Source organism: Aythya fuligula, chromosome 5 (genome assembly GCF_009819795.1).
Source record: "Aythya fuligula isolate bAytFul2 chromosome 5, bAytFul2.pri, whole genome shotgun sequence".
Classification (NCBI taxonomy): Eukaryota; Metazoa; Chordata; class Aves; order Anseriformes; family Anatidae; genus Aythya; species Aythya fuligula.
The window spans coordinates 32568693-32592438 of NC_045563.1; the positions used below are offsets into that span (position 1 = coordinate 32568693).

General features: G+C 43.4%; 1 protein-coding gene across 2 annotated transcripts in view; it reads right to left on the reverse strand.

Moving 5' to 3' along the window:
• Positions 1 to 23746, reverse strand: part of LOC116489632 (transmembrane protein 263-like) — a 190467-nt gene that overhangs the window by 71909 nt on the left and 94812 nt on the right. Inside the window, exons 1-2 of one of the 2 annotated variants that reach the window (XM_032188117.1) lie at positions 23596 to 23636; positions 22487 to 22507 (exon numbers count right to left, since the gene is read on the reverse strand). The exons of the other annotated variant lie outside the window; for it this stretch is intronic. Of the exons in view, the coding sequence (XP_032044008.1) occupies positions 22487 to 22507; positions 23596 to 23626 (52 nt within the window). The 5' untranslated portion in view covers positions 23627 to 23636. Of the gene's footprint in view, positions 1 to 22486; positions 22508 to 23595; positions 23637 to 23746 lie in introns of those variants that run through there. 2 annotated transcript variants of the gene reach the window in all.

Sequence of the window (23746 nt, forward strand, 5' to 3'; positions counted from 1 at the left end):
AAACAACATACTGTGCCTTGCAGGAGCCTAGGCTAAGCTTAATGATTTTGTGTATAATTTCCATCCCTGGCCCCCTAACCTGGGGCTGGAAGAGAACATTACCGATTAAAGGAACAAAATTGCAATGGTTCTGTGATGTGAAAAAAAAAATGACATTACTACTGTCTGCAGTTTTATGCTGCATGGAAAAATATTTCCTGAAATTATAATAATAGTAGTAATAATAATAATAATACAGCGCTGTGCATGTTTATTGAAAACAGTACATTCTACAAAGCCCCAGAGAGCCTGCTAAATATTTACCAAATAAGAATATTTAGCATTTAATAAGACACTAAAGATTAATGGAAATAAAAAGTAATAGACGTTTTTCTGATGCTTCCAAGCATTAATTCCAGCCAAATGATGCTCTTCTATCAGAAATGCTGCTCAGTACTTGGACTTCCAAGATATTCAACATCGTTGCAAGGCAAGTGCTGTTCATCTCTTCAACAATTCATAGTTCTTTTAACAGTGGTTAAAACTAATTGAAACAAGTTCTTAATAAACAGTAATAGATTTACCTTCCCACCCTCGGGAGCTGTCGGGAGGATTAGTCGATATTTGCTCACAGCTTTCAAGTTGGAAATGCTGTATGAACACAATTATAATATTCTTGCAGAAACATTCTTTAGCCGCTTACTCTTGTCTGTAATTAGATGCGGTGATCAGATTATATTTTATATTATGCTGCCATTTACCTTTATCAACAGCCAGCAAGTGGCTCCAGAGGGCAGCTACGGCCCTTTAATGACTTTGCTGTTTTTCAGCTAACGACCATCAAACAGACTAATCGTATCCAACAAAAATGAAGTAACCTGCAGGTACGCACACAGGGAAAGAACAGTGCTTCCCTCCTTCCACTGACTGGGCTTTGAGAAATTAGCTAACGATAATGATTTAATAATGAAACAGATGCTCGACGTAGCTTGGTTGCTTTACGCACGAAGAGCCCCCCAGGAAAGCCACCAGCCTAGTTGACTCCAGAAGCACGCCCAAGCCAAGTTGCCGGCTGCAGAGCAACCTGCCCTTGCATTTCTCACATCCTGGAGGTGCCAGGCTGCGTCTCTCAGGTTCCTGCCTTACATTTTCTCTATACAGCTCTCCCTCAAATGGAATTATGAGGCTTATTTCTGACGGAGACCGGCAATTACCTATCCGTACTGTAATAACGGCAAGGCAACAAGTAGAAAAAGACACTCAGACTGTCCCTCTCTGCGTACTGCAGGTTAGTGTCAGAAATCATATTCGCACTGCCTGTCCTATATACTTTACTGAAACAATTTGAGCAGGAGCCGAAAGGTTCAGGAGAAAGACACCAGCAGCAGAATTACATGAGGTCCGTGCCTTTCAGAACACGGGTTCAGTGCCGATTGCTCATGCAGGATGAAGTCAGAATAGCTGCTCTTGTATTAGCTGCTCGGGGTCACACGCTTCCATCTGCAAAATCACTGCCCACGGATACAGCACGACTCAATCTCTTGCTGTGGAGAGGCCAAAGAGTTTGAAATGGCATCCTATTACCAGCCTGTACGCAGCTGAATTGTCCTTGCATAGCCGGCATCGCTCAGCGTCCAGCTGTATCTGGCTGCAGAGGCTTTACCTAACACACACAAAATATACTGGGGGAACAGAAAAAGTCTGCACCTCTCCTTTTTTGCTCGCCCTCTCCTCCCTCCCAGGCTCTGAAATACATACACTCCCTGCACCACGAGATAAGAAGGCCAGTCTGTGATATGCAAAAACGAGAAGCAGCTTCATATTCTGTTGTGTATAAATCCCCGAAGATCATGTGGGTGGTATTCAAATAAAACCTCTCCACTTGTGCCATCTTTAACAAAATCCAAGCGCCAATGCTTTAACGCGCAGCAAAAACTTAAACATTTTTGAGGCAGCTGAAATAATAGCCTTGCAGGCTGAATGTGATAGATCTTCTGTTCTGATTCTCCACCTCTTCTCTCTCAGTCGCACCAGGAATGCAAGGGGGAGGCTGCAGGGTATTCGTTTCCAGCCATCAATAAATAAGTAAAGTCTGCTTCAATTCTTTTAAAACAAGCCAGAATGGAAGCAAAGAGAGTCACCAATCAGCTACAAAAGATTAAAAATAGTAACCGTTTGATGCTACTGTGACAGGTCCAAGAGAGGAACTGAAGGCAGCTCCAATAAAGTATTTATCTTTCTGCAAGACTTTCACTGCTGCAGGGAGCCAACATCCCCAGCATCTGCAAACACGGGGGTCCAGGGCAGAGCAAGGTTTTAGCTGAGGCTACAAAGCAGCCCACACCAGCCACGCTTAGAGGTTTAAGATTACAGAGACTCTGCAAAGCCAGCATTGCTAATTTCCGAGTTCCCTGCTTATTTCCAGCCGAGACCAGAAGAACATCCTGCGCCGCCGCTGTTCCAGCCCAGTTCACGGCTTGAAACTTGTCACTTGCAGACATCTTTAGTCCCAGACCAAATGGTGTGGTCACAATTTACATTCACTCTCCCTAATGCAGGCTCTAAACGGGGTTTTTCTAGCCTTAAATCAGTGTCAGCCCATTACCAAGGCAGCGCGGAGCAGTCAGGAAGCTAATGGATTTAAAGGGCGGAGGTATTGATGGCTGTGAAGTGGAAACTATTTATCCCGTAAATACTGTAACAGCTAAGACAGCTCATCTCATTACAATTTATTTGTTTCAGACACCAGCGGAGGCAAGGTTGCTGCTGCAGGTTGCTGTTCCTGGGAGGGATGCGGGACGGAGCTGCGGCAGGGCGCTGCTGCTGGGGATGAGCAGCGGCGGGGGACCCGTGCTTGCTTGCCGTGCCCTGACTAACCAGAAGACCTTCTGTGAATAACAGGCGCGCATAAATATGCCTCCATGCCTACTTTCGGAGCCGTGCTGTCTGCCTTTCTACGTGCATGGTCACCTACTCTGCTCTACAACCCTCTCTGCTCATTTGGGAAGCGCCAAGCAGAAAGGCACGGTGTGAATCACCCGCTGGTTCTCAGCACACGTGGCTGGGGTGAGACCTCCGGGAGCTGGGACACTTGGTTACCTTCCTGCCCTTGCCAAACCTCAGAAAACAACCTTGAGAAAAAACAGAAAAAGTAGGGGTGATGGATTTTTCAGCCAATTAGTAGCACATCCAATAAATATCGAACTGTTCTGTCCGGATAGGAGCTTGTGAGCATCTTAAAGCCTCCAGCTTAGCGATTCCAAGTCTCCAAACCGTTCAGTTCTATATAACCTCTCAACTGAATTATCTGAGAAAAAATTGGGAGATAATCCCAACGATTTCCACATAAAACCCTGCTAGGCCCTGTGAGCATTAGAGGACCGGAGTAGGAACGAACAGCAGGGAGGGAGGGAGGAGGACAGTAAATACTCTGCACTTTATTTTCCTTCAAGGAGTAGAAAATTTACAGCTTGGTGTGAGGGGTTTTTTTTGGTGGTGATGCTTTTTTTTTTGCTTGGTTAAGACCTGTTTATTCTGCTTTGTTTTCAACCCAGCTAGGATGCAGCCCTTCTCCCGCCTGCCTGTACAGATGCCCGCAGACCGGCAGCAGCCCTGCTGTGCCTCATTCCCGGCAAAGGACGCTGCCAGGCAGCACGCCGCATTAGATGCTCCTTCAGCATCAATCCCGGTCCCCAGTTTCCCTGCAGCTACGATTCCGCGCTTTTTGACCACAGAAACACTTTGCTTTTACATACAGCTGTTTAATAACCTAGTGGTCAATGCCTACCAGCTTAGCCACATGTCCTGTTTCTCAGGAAGACACGGGCTCAGTTTTGAGCTCCCTGTGCGTGACACCCAAAGCTTGCCTTGACTCCCCTGATGCCAACAGCTTCTGAGGCTCTCACCCCAGCCGAGATATCCACGAGCATCAGGTGAAAACCTAAAATCAGAGGCACGTGCAGTCCCACTCCAGTCGCTGGGCCAGATGAAAGCACTTTCAGATCAGGTTGTAGGAATGTCTAAAACCCACTAAGGCTAGCTCTCATTTTGTCACTAGCATATGCTAAGTTGTACTAGGAGGAAATCCAAACAAAAACACAGTGATGCTCTGAAGCGACCATGAGAGAAATCAAGACTTTAATTCTCAAATGTTAAAAAAAAGAAAAAAAAGAAAAAAAAAAAAGAAAGCCCTTTCAATTCCCGGCTCCTGGCTGTTAACTTTCATTTGTTTAGATGCCAGCATACTACACTTCATAAAAATTAACACTTTTTTTTTCTTTAAACACTTACAAGCTTATTTTCCTTTCGCCTGTACCAGCTGTTTATCTCCTGACTTGATGATTCTCTTTGGAAATGTGAGTTGACATCTGGGTATGAGCGGATGCTGTAAATTGCCAGCATTTCTGTCTACTTATGCAAGCAAAGATTAGTTTCTCCAACTACAGTAGCAACCCTCCGAAGAATGCAAACATTAAGGTACATAACAACCCTCTTCTCTGACTGCTATCGCTCCTTCCTTTTCATTCAAGTACCTTTTTCTTTGGCTGAAGGCAAAGCAATACATTAAGGCACCAGGCAATACCAAAAAAAAAACCAACAACTCATTAGAAGAGAAAGCTTTCCAGAAAGTTCACATTATCCCTTATAACAAGCAGCAAAGGCTGGGTGAGAATGAAGTACAAATCCTGGAAGAGGTCAGAGACCACAAAATGAATTGAATCCGTGGGCTCTGCCTATCAGAGCTTGAGCACAGCAACTGAGGAAATCTGGCTCCAAACCTTTCCAGGGACCCAAAAAACAAGAGAGAAGGGCAGCGGCATGAAGCACCAGATGCTTCACCATGGTTCGGTGATTTGACCTGCCATAGTTGTTTCCCCTTCTCCCCAGTTTTCGTAATTTCTTTCACAACTTTTCTAATTGTGTTTGTGTCATGAGGAGATGTACCAGTAATGCCTTATACCCAGACTCTACACGTTCCCCCAGAGCTCTGCAGAGTGAGGGACTTTTCCTCCCTCTGCCTCCACCCCATCCAATTCTCCTGTCTTCCTCACAGCACACAGAAGTATCCATCATTCATCCTAAAGGATGACAAATTCAGACACTGGCAAGACAACACATGACAGGTATCACAGAATCAAACGCCTCAAGTCAACCCATGCCTCCTGGAACCAACTGTTGGTACGATGGGAAGTAAACAGATGCACCTGAGCTATATACACACCACACACCATTCATCCTATTTCAAGCTCTAAAGGGTACAGCCAAGACTTAAATCACACGAGGAATGCAAGGCAGGCGTGGGGCAGAAGTGTCACACACTCCCCTGAGAGAGATGTGTCTCACACAAGGCACAACACAGTCAAAATCAGTTTTACACACAGTCCTTGCAGGCAGAAAATCAACACTGGTTGAGGTTTTGCCACGGCTCTTGGGTTATGGGAGACTCAATGGGTAATACAGTAGCCTCTCAAATATTGTTTTTCATTAGCTGAGAGGTTTTGTGGCTTTTTTTGTATGCTAAATGAAAATTGTCAAAACTTTATTTAAAAGCCTTCCATGCCCAAAAGCAGGGAAAACCCTGGCATTCTTTGCACTTCAAAGAGCTTTCTGCTGTGAATATTAACTCATAAATAATGATCCTGAAACAAAAAAAAAACACCATGACGAGAAGAAAAGAAAGCACAAAGCAGCAAGGAATACACTGGGCTATTGCAGTTTCTACTGAGGATGTTATTCTACCTTTGGATACAGAGAACACCAAGGGATAGAAATAGGGGAAGGGGGAAAGAGACTTGGGTTTCTGCTCAGAGGAAGAGGATGATATTTCTTCAGACAAGATCAGCTGCATACAAGTGCTGACAGACTGGAAGAAGTATGTGTTGTTAAAGAGAAAAAACAACACACACCAGTTTTACATGTGCTTGTACATGAACGATCCCTTAAGCCCAGCTTAAAGGCAGTCCACCACTGTGGTGTTAACACCTGGGAGGAAGGTGCCAATGGAGCTAGGCCTTCCCCTCACAGTGAGAATTCATTTTGGTAATTTCGGAGTCACAGTAGCTCTTGTTGTTTCCTCCTCCTCAAAAAGGGCTGCTCCCAACGCTCAAAGCCTGGTCCAACACATTTCAGTCTCCTTGCAAACTTGCTTTTGATTTTAGGAGAGGAGCCAAGTCCTACACAGACATCTGGAGACACTATGAAAAAAACCCATGACAATCTACAATTAAATGTATGCAGATTACTTTACAACGTAATGCAAGAAAATAGGTTTCGGGCAAGGAAAAGGAAGGCAAGAGGCACACACTGCTATTAAATTACATCAACACTGCTTTTGATTGTGCTGAGACTCCCATATCAACAGACCAACTTGCTTGCTCACTTATCCCTTCCTGCTTCACACCATTCCCCCACTCACTCTTCCAAAACAATCTCCCTTACTCATTTAGCTTTTACAACCATAAGGGAAAACGTTTCTAAAAATAAAGCTGTTCTGATGTTATTCTGAGCTCTCAAGCTCTTGCTTTCCCCACCAGCCCCAGCCACTGCTCCATCTCAAGGAGAGTACTCAAATATGCTCAGAGGTCGAGGCAGATCTGTTTGCATGAGGGGTTGTTTGCAGAAAGGTTAATTTCTTTGTGATTCCCAAAGCCGAGAAGATAGTAATCTGCGGTGACACCACAGACACAAGGTCTTCATGGAGACTCCTTCACTTACTATGCTTAACTTCTGCAAGCTTGCTGGTCATTTTGAAATTGTTCCATTTTGTGTTTTTCAAATGGCTCTGAGTATCAAGAGAGGAAACAGCAGAAACATTTCCAGGAGTGCACATAGAGCAGGAAGGATGAAGAACTTCAGTGCTTCCCACTACTTACTTAGTGCTCTTCTCACCTTGCCTGTAGTTACACTTTCTGACAGCTGCAGCTTCCAGTAGAGCTAGTGTGACACAGGGCTTGCTGCAACATAGACCTGGGATTTGGTAATGTATTGAACCACTCGGAGAAGTGAGCTGCAGAAATCCGTTCCGAGCACAGGCAGCTCCAGCTCGCCCCTCACAGCAAAATGAAGGACAGTGAAGGAGACTGGGTGAAAAGGAAAAAGATTTCCAGGAAACAAAGAGCAATACTATTGACAATCAACTGATCTATCTACTTTTTCCAAATTGAAAAAGATCAAAGATCCGTCTTGTTCCAAGAACTTTCCCAACTACCAAAGTTGTTTTAAAAAGGGCAAAAGTCCACATGCACAGTCCAACAACTAATTGCCAAACAGGCAAGACACGTATCTTCCCCAAAGAAAATGGACACGCACAAAGAGCTATTGCCCATCTTTTGGAAAGCAGAAGTCACACCGAATCTCTGGGTAAAGACAGATGTGGCAATTTTTAGATGAGCAATTCCAGAATACGCTACACGGCAATCTTTGCCTATTCCGAGATCAGGAATATTGTACCTGTACTGAAGTCGCTCATGCAGGAAGCACAAGATGTACTGCATGCTAAGGGATGGGTGACTGAGCTTCCCTTCCCATTTCTTTTTAGCCTTTCATATAATGTCCACTGCCATTCCCAGGAGACAACAGCTGCTCCGCACCCTCCCACAAAACACATACACAAAACAAGCAAAAAAATCTGAGGTCTGAACATGTTTCTTGCTCAACACAAAAGCTACAATCTTCTGTAGTTCACCAAGCATTTGCCTCTTCTGTGCCTGCACAGCACCCACCACAGCAGGACATCAGTCCTGCTTAAGTCTCAGGCCCAATGATTTTCTGACAAACTTCATTTTTCCAAAGCAATCTCAAAGGGCAGCTTCAGGAAAGGGACGAGCCCATTCACCCCCTGGAGTTTGTCCGCCAGTGCCTCATCCAGGAAGGTTACCGAAATCCTGAAACTTGCTCCCCTGCCAACCCCTCCACCCTGTTCCCATCAGGACCGCAAAGTGCTTGGTATGTCAGAGCACTAAAATTAAAAAGCATAATCACCACTACACCCTGCCTAGTGAGTATTTGGGTTTGGAGGCAACAAAGAAGTTCTCCATTACTAATAAGAAAAATAATTAAAGCCCTTGACAAGGCCTGACAGCTCACCAACATAGGGCAGAGCACTACAGGAACAACTGTCCCCATGGGAACTGGCAAGTGCGGAGCGCAGGAAAATGAGAACTGTTTGAATTAACAAGGAACATTTGCTCTAAATAAAAGCTATTTTGAGGAATTAAAGCAAACAAATGTCAGCTCCATGCAGCGGCGTGTTGGGATGTGATGTGCTGTAATGTGTTGTGACACTTCATAAATTAAAGCTTTTTCTTCTCCCCCGAGGGGAGAGAACTCAAGTGCAGTCAGACACTTGAACTTGGAAGTTGTGCAGGTTTGACACCTACCAGTTTGTGACTCCACTGATCCCCTGTGCCGAGATACCTCTGTGCCTGCCCTGTGGGCTGCTCTGTCCTCCCTTGGCCTCCAAGCAGACGCTGACACATGAAGAGCTTGGAGCTGAGGCGCAGACACTGCTGTCACCACCTCACCTCTGCTGCCAAGCTCCAGGTAACACTCATCAATCCGCAAGGTGAAATCCACTGATGTCACAGCTCAAACTCTCCATCGGCGCTTATGCTTATTTCGCAGCCAACGTGTCTGACCAAACAGCACTAATTTGAGCTGTTTACTGCATATGAAGCCATCAGCCTCATAAGACTGTGGTATTAAAGACCAAAACTCACATGCTCAAACACCATCGCACTTCTGCTGGCGTGGTTTGGAGATGGGATGAGAGGGTGGGCTCAGGTGTCACTGATGAATTCTCTGGCATGGGAGTTTTGCCACACATGGTAACCCTATTTCTAGAAAGATCAACACAAGAACTCATGCTCTGGGGGGCAAGAATGCAATCCTGCTCACTGCTCAAGAGCACCATGGCTCTTTGTCACGTGCCACTCTTTGAGAAGATCTTCAAAAATTAAGGAGGGGAAGAAAAAGAAAGAATGAGGAAAAGATGCAAGAAGACAACCTAGATGACCTTGCTTGTAAAAGAATTAAAAAAAAAATCACCCTACCACTTTCTCCAGAGCATTTAACAATCCTCATTTGGAAGGTTCCAATAATGAGCTCAGAGCTGAACAACCTACATAGATGCCAAGGGAGTTCATTAATTAGACGTGAAACCCAGAAAGCTGAAAGACACCATGAAATTACACAAACGAACAACTTTACACACAGAAAATATGAAGGGATAGAAGTGCTATAGTCCATAGGAAAAGGTCTTCACTGGAACAGGCTGCCCAGGGAAGTGGTGGAGTCACCATCCCTGGAAGTCTTCAAAAGACGCTTAGATGTAGAGCTTAGGGATATGGTTTAGTGGAGGGCTGTTAGCGTTAGGTCAGAGGTTGGACTCGATGACCTTGAGGTCTCTTCCAACCTAGAAAAAATTCTGTCTTTAAAATTGATTTGATTTTCAACTCAAACTTGGAGCACAAGAGGGTGTTTGTGACTAGGGTTTGCAAGACGAGAGGTACAGGCAACAGCAAGACTTAGTAGTTGAGGAAGACATAGTTATAAACTAATTTTAAAATATCCATGATGTGTAGACACCTACACCTAGCTGAGGTCTTCCTTACGTTAGCAAAATAATTGGTAGGTTTAGGACCCAGTTTTGCTTCTAAAAAAGTCACCAGCAGTACTCTAAGTTGAGCAACAGCAAGACTATCCTTTTCAGCTAGAACTTTGCAATTACCCATGCAGACAGGCTCATCCAAGAATGATAGCTGCTTAAACCTCAAGTCTTTGATCTATTGTCTAAACTCTCAAGTAATAAGGGACACTTCGCTCCTACTTGTAAGCTCAGACCACTGCTAGGCTCAGACAGATGCACTCTCAGAGTTCTCAAGGGAACATTTCAAAGTTTTAATGGAGGTGGCAGCTGCTCTTTATAAGCTGAAGGCAACGACACTTCATTTTTTAAATGAAGGCAGATTCTGATTTATAAATATGAAAATTGAATGTATGCAAAAGCACAACCCTGCTTCTCTTTGCGCATACGCAATTCAGACAGCTGAACTGATCAGTCACCAAACCGAGTTGAAAGTCATTATGCCAAAGAAAAGACCTTGCTTGCCTAACCTCAATCCAGAATGAATCTAAACCTCTATTTTCCAACCCTCTGAATATGAATAGGGACAGAATGAATACGCTGACAGGTCTTTTATTATAGCTAGAGGGTGTAGCAATAATTAAAAACCAAATCTTGTATGTATGCAGCTATGACACTTTCCTGAAGAAATACTCTTACTTTGTCTTTTTGCAAGATTAGGTTGTCAAAATGATATATTTTTTTTAAAGTCTGTAAGAAAGCATTACATGGGATTTCCAAGTAAAGGAAGTTCTCCAACCCTCCCTCTACTAGTCTGTGCATATAACTGTATGCAAAACACAGTGGCACAATGTTACAGCCGACAGTGTAATACACAGAAATTGAGAATTTGAATTTCCCCATCTCTTTCTTCATCAACAACTCACTTCTAAAAAGCTAGGATCCACAATTAGTGGAGAAATCAGCCCGTGATGAAGTTAGCACAGGCATTGTGGCCATGCTGCTACAGGAGCCCTAACACCTGTGTGTTTAGTACCTCAATTATCAGGTAAAACATACCCTCCACCTACTTGGTTTTAACTAATTTCTCATTTGATCTTTTCAAGCTCAGCAAAGAGCACATTTCTCACTGAGCACCACAGGCAGCACAAGAAAGTGTGTGAAGTCAAAAGGGATATGAATTATTAAAAAGTCTAAACAACTGAGGTTGAGGTGGGGAAAACAGAGGGAAGGAAAGCTCTGATAACCAAGGAATGACAACATGGGTATTTTAAAACACTCAAAAACGTCTTTTTGAGGCTGAAACAAATAGTGAAATAGAAAGCCTACACAGCGAAGGGACTAGCAAACTTCAGGTAAGGAGTAAAACTCCAAGGCCAAATGCAGGCCATAAAGCATCTTAGCGCTGGGATAGGGCTCGTCTCCTGTGTCCAGAGAAAGGCTTCTCCCACAGACTTTGCACCTTTGCTGTTGTCTGCTCACAAACCTGGAAGGAGCATGCAAACAAAGCTATGTCCTATTATTTCAATTCGAACTGTGGATGTTAAGCACAGGCTAAACAGACTCTTGTCTCAGACAGTACTTCGTAGAAAATCAGCTGTTTCCAAGGTCCCTGTTAGACAAACCTATGAAATGCAATGAAGTTGACCCAGTTGTGCTTGGGAGCTATTTTCACATATGTCACCACGGAAGACTTCACAGCTTTGTCTGATTTCCTCCTATAATAGCTTGTTCATCGATACAGAAACTGAAGCAGTGCCCAAATACGCAGTCCCAGTGATGCAGGCCTGGGCTGCACCTCAGGACTACTGCTCGGACATCACTAGCATGGATACCTAAGCTCAGCAGCTCATTTTGCTTTGGTCTAGCAGGTCACAAAGTAAGGATTTGCCGCATTGACATCTCCTACCTCTCACTTTGAAACTACAAGCTGGTAGCTGCCCCTGGATGTGGTGCTTTTTAAAATAATCACCGTTTGTCACATGCTAAGATCCACCTCCCCCTTTTGTCAGACTCCTGAGGGTTTCCAGACAGCTGCTTAATGCTTGCTTTCTCCAGGGATTTATATTTTCCCATATGCTACTGAGCTGCAAGTTGAACTATTGTGTAGCATCTCACATGCCTGCCAGAAGAAAGAAACGTGACGGCAACTTGAATTATTGGCTCTTACTCCTTAGGATATATAATAGTTTTCCCTCGTTTTCTTTTACATTTGTCCTGCTCGCTCTTCTTATGAAGTCGGAGCGGCATAAAAGCACTGCTGCCCGAGTCAACAGAGGAGGGAAGCCATCCTGCATTAGGCCAGGCAAATTGCAGCAGTGGGCAGCCCAGCTGGGCCCCTCATCACAGAAGAGCAGTTGTGCGCGGCAGGCAGCTTTACCTGGCATTGCGGAGTGCCCCCGCCAGGCTCCCATCGAGGCACCGAGGACAAAAAAGTACCTGTAATAAGCTCCATTTTCCTGAATTGTTGAGGAGGAGGAGATAGAAAATCATTCCTGTGGCACTTCTGGAAAAACTTGAAGAGGTTATTGCTATGGAAACTGTTCCAGCCAAGCAGGTGCGGAAAAGGGGAGAAGCAGAAGGAGCGCGGCGCACAGAGAGGCGACTCTTAACACCCTAAATGAGAACCGCGCACCTCAGGCGACACAATCTATTTTGGATAACATCAACAGTTTGCCCTTGGTTTTATATAAACAAAGCCACAGGTAGGGGACAATGAAGTGCAAAACCTGAGGCGGTGCTGGAGAGCCCTACATGCAGCACCATGCTAACAGAAAACAAAGCACACTGTATGACAGGAGAGAAAATCTGGTATACAATAGGACTAGGTGGGTTTTGGGGGTGTTTTGTTTTGCAAAATGAACTGCTCAGTGAGGAAACAAGAAAAAAAAAAAACAGTTAAAAAAGCAAGGTGACAAATAAGAAGCTCTTTAGAAGAGACTTTACCCTACAAATAAACTGTGAGCCCTCACCAACTGTTCTGGGTCATAATAATAGCTATGAAATCTGTTCCTTTGAACATATATATAGTTTGTATAGTTGTGTAGAGCTTTGTATGTCTTGTGTATGGTGTGTATAGTTTCATATTCTTCCTCTATACAAAGAGTGCAGCCCCAAGCGTGAAGCACTTTGGTAAATGTTCAGTCAGCATTAGTAGGGGTTTGGTATATGTTTAAGAGATGTTCCAAACTGAGGTTTCTGCCTAACCAAACACACCTACAAACAAGCAGAGGCTTTACGTGAAAAGGTGGAGTCATTTCTGGTGCAACGATGTCACTCTGGTGAGCTGAAGGGTTTTAGACGACCACTTTCCTAATGGAGGACAGATTACCCAGGACTGGGGGAGGGTGATGACCTATGGCACTGGAAAGGCTTTGGAGATCTCGATATCTTCAGGAAAATAAAAACCTGGCCCCTGGGATAGAAGTTAACAATGTCCCTTTAAACTTGGCTCGTTTCCTTTTTGGCTGAATGCACATCTGTAATCCCCAAATTCCTGCCACTATCCCCACCAGCTGGTGAAAATGAAACGGGTCCAGCAGAGGAAGTCTGATCCCTGCCAGCACAATTAAAATCTGACACCGTGCATGACGCAGCTCCACCACAACATCAAGCGATGCGGTGCTCTTGGAAACAGGAGAAATGCAAAGCATTTGTTCAACTGTGAGGCACTGATGAGAAATTTCTGCCTTCCCTAGCCGGAGAAAGATGTTATCCTGCAAAGATAACTGTAAAGGGCTCCCGAGACCTCCTGGGCTGCTAAGGGTTAAGCTCAGCACTGGCAGCACATTTCCACTCAAGTGTCTAAGCTTCTGCTGGAGGGGAATTTTACAAATAAACTTGCAGGCTTTGCAGATCAATTTTGTACTTGGTTTTATCAGTCTTTCCTCGCAAACAGACCCAACGTCTTTCACATTCTTTTTCAGACACATTTTAAGTTTTAGTGCCATTTTTGAAACAATACAGGCCCCTCTATCCCCCCCTTTTCCCAGTACTTGAAACCACATATGGAGCTTCAGTGGTATTTGTATTTCCATCAAGAGTATTTAGGAATAAACAGCTATGAAAAACATTACCCTAGGGCTCCAACACTGCAGAGCATGCAGTACAGACCTTCACTGTCTGAATACACAGCGAGCATTTAAATGACAATATTACATTAGAGTGGCGGCTGTAGCCATGTAAATAATTGTGCATTGTCCCTGCTCATTGATCTGTTTTCACATGTGGACACATACAAGTCTGAAAAACTGCTTTAAAAAATCAAACCCCAGACAGTAATAATCTAATAAACTCTAAAGTGAATCAATAGACTACTTAACAGCAGAGAGATAAACTGCATTTAATAAGAGTTGGAAGGGATGGAGGGAAGGCTGTGCAAGTTTCAGCCAGCAAAAGCAGAAGCGGAGGAGAGGGACCAGGCAGCACAGGCGGCAGTGTCCTTCAAGAAAAAACAAACTTCAGTTTACAAAACGCCAGTCTCAGAGCAATAGGAATCAGGACATTCTTGACATAGATCAAACGTAACAGAACCCAGCGAATCTCTGGGAAAGGATGACTTTTCAAAGGAGCACTCAGCAGCTCTTAAATTTAGTTTCTGCTAATGCAGGGGATCTCATATGGATGCACAGCTGTCATATAAAAACTGGGTCTCATACAACTGTGACCCTGAGGTTCCCTCCTGAGAAAGCACCAGACATTTTTATTCCAGAGTTGTTTCCAGGGACTGGTGGCATTTAAAGATACAGAAATCGAGCCAAGAAAATTTAGTGATGTGCCAAAGTTTACAAAGAATCAGTAGCAGAGCTAGGAACAGAATTAGTTCCCTTGACTGGAAATCCTGTGCCCTTTTTCTAGCCCTGTTTTCTTGTTGCATTGTGCCTCACGATCTCTAAGATAACAGAAGTGACTTCAGGAGATTACAGATTCGTGTACGCAACGCAGGCAGAATACTAACAGGGAAAGTAACGTACGGCAGGACCACCTCTTCAATACCTATCAGGGCATTACAACTTCATCTCATTGTAATGTATCTCTCACTTCCAATTTATGAAACCTCAGCAGCGGTTCAGAGCTACCCTGCTCCTAGCTGTGCCAGCAAAAATACCAACGCAGGATCCAGCTACCTCACTGCCTCTTCTTAGGTCAAGTCTGAAGTACCTTAAGCAAATATGGAGAAGCCTGGAAGATCCAAAAAAAAAAAATAATCCTTCTCCATGCCTTATTTCTTCTTAAAACTGGACATCTATACACATCTAGCATAAAAATCCCATTGTGGCATTCAGAGAACTCTGATGGATGAGGTTTGTTTTTGGAATTAGGCAACACCTAGCAAGGCACTGCCATTTTGGTTCTCTGTAGCTGCTAGCTCTCCCTGAGGGATTTCATGACAGGGAGAATCTGAGAGAAGCTTTAAAATGTTTAGAGAACAACTGAGTGGATCCTGAGTGGATCCATCACCTTTCAGGAGAAAAAAACACAGATGAGACACCATCCAAAGCGCCCTGTTTCTGTGACATAACAAAATCTTCCAGAACTGGCACCTGGCACTTGTGCTCTCATTTTCCTCTCAGATGGAGAAAAACACTTCATGGACCTTACCAAGAACCTGTGCTTTGAGTGGCTTTTGGGTTGTGCCCAGTGCCAGGAACCTTCCCACTCACAGTTTCACAACTATGAAATTCTGCCAGTCAAAACAACTCCAACCACACTGCTCCAAGAGGACAATCCTCGTGGCTGACATCCACTCCCAAGGCCCATTACCTACTTTTGTGGTACCGGGACGCTGTCACCCCACAGTGGACGTATACAAAGCCTCCCCCCCCCACAAGCTTTAACCAAGCTTTCTGCAAATTCAAACAGATACAGCACAATATATTTGAAAAACGAACTTTCTGAATGCAACACTCCTCACTGTAGCTCATCCTTTTCCAGCAAACCTCAGCAGAAGGAAGGAGAAGTGGGAGATGCCTAACCTTACCCAAAATAATGAAAATAATGCTCTCCAGTGCCTCAGCAGCTCGCTGCAGGAGCTCCTATCATTTCAGACCAGTGAAAGTTCAGTGAAATAAAACATCTTCTCACCTCTCACAACCTTCTAGAGATTCCCTGGGACTGAAAAGAAAGTACCATATGGTACCAACCATATTGAAATGCTAGATCACCTCAATAAAGGAGTTTTCTTAAGTTCTAGTCAACCTCAGCAGAGCAAATTAAAAGTGTTAAATAACCTCCAGCACCTGGTGAAGGTCCTATCTGACTACACAGACACATTGCCCAATGCTGCAGCACTACTGAATCACGAAGGATTTTAAGTTGTGATCCTTTCCTTTACCTTTTATCTCTCCCTTCCAAACAACATTTTCCATTTTCTTATCCCCTTTCCGGTGATTGTTACAGGCTGCTGAAAGAAGGAGATGAATGCCATCATCGCTGACACAATACAATGCTACTGGAACCAGAGGCACGCGTAGCATCGTGGCAGCGAGCTGGCAAGGAGAACCAACCGCCCTGCCAAGCAGCACGGTCTCTCTGAAGTCTTGCACAAAGCTTTCTCCTCTATCTTCAAGTCACATTTCCCACTGCAATTGTATAACAAACAGATGCGCTGACACTTGCATTCAGGGGATGGGCCACAGACCATGCTGGCTGTCACCAGAGGATATTCTGCACCGCCTGCTTCCAAGCACGGAGGGAACATGCCAAGAGCCAGCACTTCTCTCAGCAGAACTAGCACTCCTTCCAGGTAGTGCAGAGGTTCACAGCTGGTTTTATGACACCACTACAGAAGATGAATTAATCAAAGGAAGGTTTTGAAGAAAGAAATAATGGTTGGTTAGAAGAAATAAGAAGGAAGGGAGCAGGGCAGAACATCGTTCTGTTGATGTTGCTGTCGTTGGGTTTTGTTTTGCAAATCCTCAGCTTTCCTTCTTTCAGTGCTAGTCAGAGGCATTGTGCACTGAAAGATGCATTTTGGAGGTACAGCTAGATAGTACACTGGGAAGAAAAGCTGAGGCATATGAAAACAAAGTACAAAAAAAGTGAGGGAGAGGGAAGAAACAAGGTTTTAATTCATTTTGTGCTAGAAAAGATGTCTACTGGCCCTTACAGTTCCTTTGGTTTTATATGGATGAAAAACAGTAGGAAATAACTTTTGTTTTCAGGCAGAGAAAAAAAGCAAACAAACCAACCAACCCATGTGGATTTGCAACTACACTTTTCCTGACCGTCTCGAAAGGCAATCCAAAATCCCAGCTGCTTCTTTCCTCACTGGAGCGGATCAGAACCACGCTGCCAAGAAACACAAGTGAAGATTCATCTGTTCTAGAGACTATCAGATTAAAATCTCCAACACCAACACTATCATCACATCCATTCCTTAACAGTGTATTAGAACCAAGATGAACGGTATCATTTTCTTGCTCGAAAGGTCTATGGCTTCCTTTCTCCTTGCCTCCTCTGTTCTCATTTGTTTTGGTGGAGGGCACATTTAATGGAAGAAGAGAACAGCCCTGCTCTTTCTCAGTGCACACTACAACTTCTTTAGTTATGAATCAAAACTGAAAATTGGGATTGCTTCAGTGCAACGGAGGACCTACCATCCCCTCTGAAAGGTGTTGGTTGCACATACTTCTGTCTTGAGAAAGTAAAGCAAACAGACTATCCTACCTGTTTTGATATGGAGTGAAAAAAAAAAAAAAAAAAAAGGAAAACCCAGATACGTAGTTTTTTGGCATAGCAGAAAGCAGCGTTTGAGTGCAGTGATTCAGTTCAAAGAGCAGCTCAGTTTTATGTAGGTAATTACAGCACCCAAGCACTAACATAACCCTATCACAACCCATGAATCTCTTCTGTATCCCAACACAGCCAGATAGGAGAAGAAACAAAAGTCAGAGACAGGAGAGACATTTTGTAGCATGTCAGTCTGCAAATCCACAGAGAGGAGATAAAGCTACTCAGTTAATATAAATCAAAGTAAGGAGCTATGCTGACATGTTACAAAGCAGGTTCCCTCAGTCTGGTGATGACGATTGTACCAGAGAATCATAGGGATGCTTTCTAAAAGTTTATTATATAATCCTTCTGCAAGGAATAGCCCCAGACTATAAAACACGGTACTAGTCAAGTCTCTAAACAGCAACATGCACACTCCTGACTCCAGTCAGCACAGGCTAATAATAAGCACACTTGAGAGAAAAGCAAAGGAATCAGTAAGCAAAGGAGAGGAGAGGCAGAGGATGCCCGGGTGATGGAGGAAATGCGTATGGGTTGGTACACAGAAAGAATTAGGGAAGAGGATTGAAAATGACAGGCAAATAATTATTTAAAAAAAAAAAAAAAAAGCACTGGGACAAGCTCATCACTTGCCACTGTAGCAACCCTCATGCTTCCAAACTCAGCTAAAGCAAAGAAAGCAAAAGGAAAGGCAAAGCAAAATATTTTTCTCTGTTACCAGCTACCAAGAATTTTAAAGATACAGCCTAAAAGAACAGAATTAATTGAACTCGATTTTTGTTCTGTGTACTGGAACTAAGGATTACCTTAACTCAAAATGCTTAAAAAAATTTAGGTTCATTACTTCCAGGTATTTTCTCCACATGACTGTCTTCATTCCAATTGAAGTTATTCAATAAAATTAATTACATTTGTAATTCAATTAACAAAGAGATACATTTTGTTAAAGCAACCATATAAGAAAAGCCTGGATCCAGACTCATTGCTCTCCAGCTGGTTAACTTCTCTCCCTTAAACAGGGAAGTTTTTCAAAACCATTCACAGTCACGAAGAATAAGGGCAGGTCAGCACAGTCCTGGAGTCAGCCAGGGCCACTTCTCAGTAGGTTTTGCTTCAGGTTCCCCTGGTAGCACTGAAATCCCAGGGCAGTTTATTTCCTCACCTCAAAGCAAGCTGACAGCATAAAGAGCTGTTGTTAGGGGACCGGTGGTCAGCCACGGCTCCTTCCTTCCTCCTCTCCTATATTCGCTAATTTTGCTGACCATTTTCATGACCATATTGAGAGCTGACAATGAGTGAAGTTAATCTGGCTTTAAGACTTTCCTCAGTTCAAAAGCACTGCGTGAGCTAATGCTCCGTGCTGTATTGGTGGGTAGCTTTAGAGGGCATCTAGGTTTGCTGCAAAAAAAGGGCAGGGAACAATGTAATGACATGCTTATTTCTGCTTAAAAACCTCTCCCATTTATTGGCCCTGAAGGTCACTGCCAGTCCCTAAGAAGGAGCTGCTTTCTAGCTAGCACACATTAAGATGAAGCCACGAAAAGAAGGAAAGAAGCATTTCTGTACAGTGAGCAGCTATTTCAATTAGCTTTGTTGACAGGAAATACAGGGACATTTGATCATACATCATTCATGAGGACTTTTTATTTAATAAACATGCAGTGTATGTTTTTGGAGGGATTTACAGCTTCTTTCTGTTCACTAACCAGCCATTTACCAGCCTTCCCAAACCAGAAAGCTCCCTAATGTCCCAAGGGGGCACAATGTGCTTGAAACGAGGCAAGATGGTTGCTGCTCATTTCCAGCTCTGCTATCTTCCTTATCACTTACTTCCAGCTGCAATCCAAAACCTTCACACATAAAGTGGAAAGGGTTTTCTCTCTGTCGCTTTATGTATATTTCATCCTCTTGAACATAATCATTACCCTTGTAACAAGCATCTGCTTGGTGGTGGCTTCCCAGTTCTTCCCAGACCATTTCCCTGACAGATGACTGGTAAATCTGGAGACTCCTAGCTCTCCCTGAGCAAACAGCTCATGTTTTTCACCCCCACGCTGAAGCAGAGCTGTGTCATGCCCATGGACAGCATGATTCAGGGCTCAGCCAAGGAGCCTGAAATAAGCTGAGTTTATAGTCTCTTGCTGTTGAAGCAGGCACACACAGACACCAAAGGCGAGTGCACAGGACAACTGAAAAGGTCAGACACGTCAGCCATCCGGGGTATTATCAAATGGAAACTGGATCCTTGGATTCGGGTGGGTTTGCCTATCAAACACACACCACATCGAGCCTATACTGGACAGAGCGACGTTTCAAAGTTCCCAGAGCCTCCGGCTGCAGTCCCGCTAACATTTAAAGCTGGCATAAGCTGACAGTGGTGCTGGAAGCAATCCTGTCCCTCCTTGCCCTGGCCTCTTCCTACACCCTTAGGCTGCCCTGTCCCAAAACCCCCCTGTCAGCTCCCCAGCCAGATTTACTGTAAAGCTGCACAACCTTTTGCACTGACAAAAGAGGCGAGCGAGGGAAGGAATGGCTGGGGGCTGAAACGACTTCTGTCGAGGCAAAGCTGACTGGAGACATTATCTCGCTGGAGTCAAACCACAGCTAAAATACTAAGGGAAGTTTATGAGCCGTTTTATCACAGAAAGCAGAAATTCTTTGGGTTACTTCAGAAAGGAGTTGCACCAGCAACTCCTTCTCCTAGTAGGAGGTTAAAACCAGTTGCACGTGTGTACCTACATATATAATTGCATACCTACGTGGTAGGCCTAACCAGGCTGGTTTTAGTGCAGCCCACAGCTGAGCTTCACCTCCCGAAAACAGAGAATCTGCTTCACAGTTGTCAGGGTATTTACCATAAAAGCCGCGAACAGACGGCAGCAGAGCTGTCCTTAATAAGAAAACATTGTAAACCCGGTTTGCAGTCTGTATGATGTGCTTGCTTAAAACAAACAAAACCACAAACCAAAACGCAGAAGCCCAGAACCTAGCGACAACAACAAATAAAACCTGTTCCGTTTCTGATCAAGTAAAGCATCTCCCGAGTTTGTGACAAGATAATGCAGCATCTACTGAGAGAACAGCAACCTTATTTACATCCAGACACCATCACAGGCATCGGTAAGAATTTACTTTCAACCAAAAGCCTTCACAGGAATTGCCATCTTTTCCACATTATAATCTGTGCTTCTGTTAATGATTATATTTCATCATAATATGGAAGCCTGAGCTCTGTAATTTCAGAAATTATCTTTCACACAAACAGAAAGCACCACAAAATTCATTCAAGAGCAAAGCTAGTGTTGGCCCGAAGAACCATTATAACTTCCAAAACCAGAAATAATCATCATGAAGCACGTGAAGTCTCAAAAAAGGAGAACTTCAGCATGAAAGACAAATTGATATCATTTTGGAAACGGTCGCTGCCCTGCAAACTGAATTCTTGCTTGGAAACAAAAGGCCTCGTGGGTTACTTCACAAAGACGTTTCTAAATGACTCCAGCTGGTTGCTGCAGATAGTACGGGCAAGCCAAGGCCGCAGGCCAAGTTGCCAAGTGCAAAGCAAGGCAAGGCTGGAGCAGGACTGGTAGCCCACAAGGATGCAAAACAGCATCAACAGGAACCTACATGGATCCTGTGAAAAAGCCAACTGAGTTTCAGTCCAATGGTCTCCATATGGAAAATACGTCTAATACCGGCAACATCGCACCGAAAATAAGTAGAATGGTTTCAATAATTGTTTAATACAATGACAAAGAGACTGTACACTTGTGAATGTCTGTGTAGATGAGCAAGCATATTGGTTGAAGGACAGACAGGCATCATTAAACTCTAATGGCTCCCAAAAGGAGGTGACATACCTTCTCTTGTGGGCATTCCTTCGATGGGTTTGGACAATAGGACAGCATGCTGCTAATTAATATAATACAGGGGGCTGGCCAGCTCAGCACACTAGCAGTGGATATTTTCATTTCCAGTTTACCAATCTGAATACAATTCAGGCTGGAATCCGGCCAAACCTTTGTAATATAAAAAACAAGTCATCTGCTCTATGTGGAGCTGGGGCTCTAGACCTAGTTCCTCGACAGTTACTGAATTTTCATCAACACAATCGAAAAGGTCATTATTATCTTTGTCCTCACCTATGTCAGGTTCTGTGGGATGAAAACAGGCCGTTTAGAAAGGAAAATTTCCTGCATTTTTGCCAAACCTTTCTCTCCAGGGAATAATCAACTTTAGTTAAACTCACCATCTCTCACAAGCTCCAAACATACTAAATCCCTTCATAAATCCACCTCAACCATTTAATCTACTGACAGACCTGCCACAGCCACACTGAAAACTGCTTCTAGGATGTGTGTACCTTATTAGCACGAAAGCTGTAGATGAATGCAGGAGCCTCTCACAAAATGTTCCTTTTCATTCAGTTAGAAAGTAAAAACACCCCGAGCACATGAAAAAGTAAGAAATAATCCTTGTTAAGAAAACTCCTTAATAAAAAGAAGAAATGGCTCCTTTTATTGATTTCTTTCTTTTCCTCAATGTACTGGCAAGTGTTCAGTAGTGCAGGGTATTTATTTTCTTTATTTTCATCTCTTTCTTCGGGTCTGACATCCAGGCACTTACCAGATATATGTTGAGGCTCTGCACTGCAAATAGACCCCTTTGTTAAGCAGTATTTTATGGGCCTTGTTTCCAGAGACAGACAATGCTCTGACCTCTTGAATCGCAACTCCTTTAGTGAGACGGATTTTCCCACCTACCAAGGACAACCTGAGAACACTGGTGAGAACCCTGGAAGCGGGCACTTGAAACCATAATGTTATTTATGAGAGAGCAAAATAAGGGAAAGATTAAAGAACACTTTGAACTTTGAAATTAACAATGAGTTTGCCATTTAAGTCTGACAGAGCTCAGGGTTGTGCTAAATGATAAATACAACAGTAATGAAAAACTCCCTCCTGTGCCATTCTACATGCTGTTTGCTCTCAGTTCATTTTCATGCATCTCCTTCAAAAACACACGGAATGACAAAAGATTATTTGAAAGTCAACACAGGTCTTGCAAATTGATTATGTCTATAATCTGAAGCAACTTAATCTTCTATCCATAACATTGCCAATACTTTGGATTTTGTCACAGAGCATGCTATATTAGCGTTATGTATAAAGCTTAAGCTCCCAGACTTACATGATGAAAGGAGGATCTCATCTGAAGTGTAAGTTAAAAAGACAAGCAGTGTGTGACCACTAAGAATAAAAACATAAACAATTATACTCTTAATATATCTTATTTCATGTTTATAGATTTTATATATCTATATCTATCTATATAAAAGTAACAGGTTTGCAACTATCATTTCATTATCAGGGAAACCTCAGCATGGCATCTGATGTTCCCGGATCTCATCTTTTCTCATGGTGAGACTCTATCCTGCCCATAGATCACAAACAAAGGTATTCAAAGTATAACTGCAATTCTTGTAGGTGTACATATATGTATATATATATTTAATTATTATTAAAAGCTGACACCTTTTGCCTCAAGCCTTCATTCATACTTCAGGATCAAGAGCACTGCATCATCAGCCAGCCGAAGTGCAAAATTATTTTTCAGTCATGAAGTCTGTCTCAAAGTGTGTAAAACAGACACTAGGTATTATGACATGTGACAAGATTGTGAAACTATTTAATTTCTCCATGTCTGCGCTCTAATATTCTGAGTTTTTATATTCTGCTTGAAAAGCATAGGTCAACATGTCACAGCACAAGAAAAACTAGAAGTCCCAGCTTCAGATATGTCATGATTTGGAAAATCTGCCAACGCAGAGCTGAAGTACTGAAGACGGTATCTGTACATGTCAGTGTAAAACCTCCACTTTGGATGTATGGCTTGTTTGTGCTTTCCACTGGAATTTCAATCTAGTATGAAGAGAAAAGACAAATGGCTAACAATACAGGGTTAACACCAGAAGGTTACATGTATTTTATTTCTAGAGATGCACATTAGGCAGAGAGCTACATTATCATCCAGAATTAGTCTACCCAGCCAAACACATCACCTAGTAAGGGTTATTCATGTGAGGAATTCAAATTGGAGGAGTGTTATCTGAAACAGGGCAAGAATTTATAAACTGGTCGTTAATGAATGTAAGGACACCGACTCCACAAAGACAGCCAGGCTCTCTGATTTAGAAGGGAAACCATGAGCAGATGATGATCCTGGACATTCTCATCAAAATGCTTCATAAGGAAGGCAAGACAGCTAAAACACCTGAGTGTCTGAGTAGTCAGTATTACCTGCAGGGCCAAGGCAGCTGTGGTGTGACATCTCACTTCTCTGATAAATGGCAGATCTGCACCTCAAACACTGCCTAAATGCAAAGAAAGAACAGGTACCTGAACTGCCTTTTGGCTTGAAAAGATTAAAATTGTACTGGTAGAACATAAA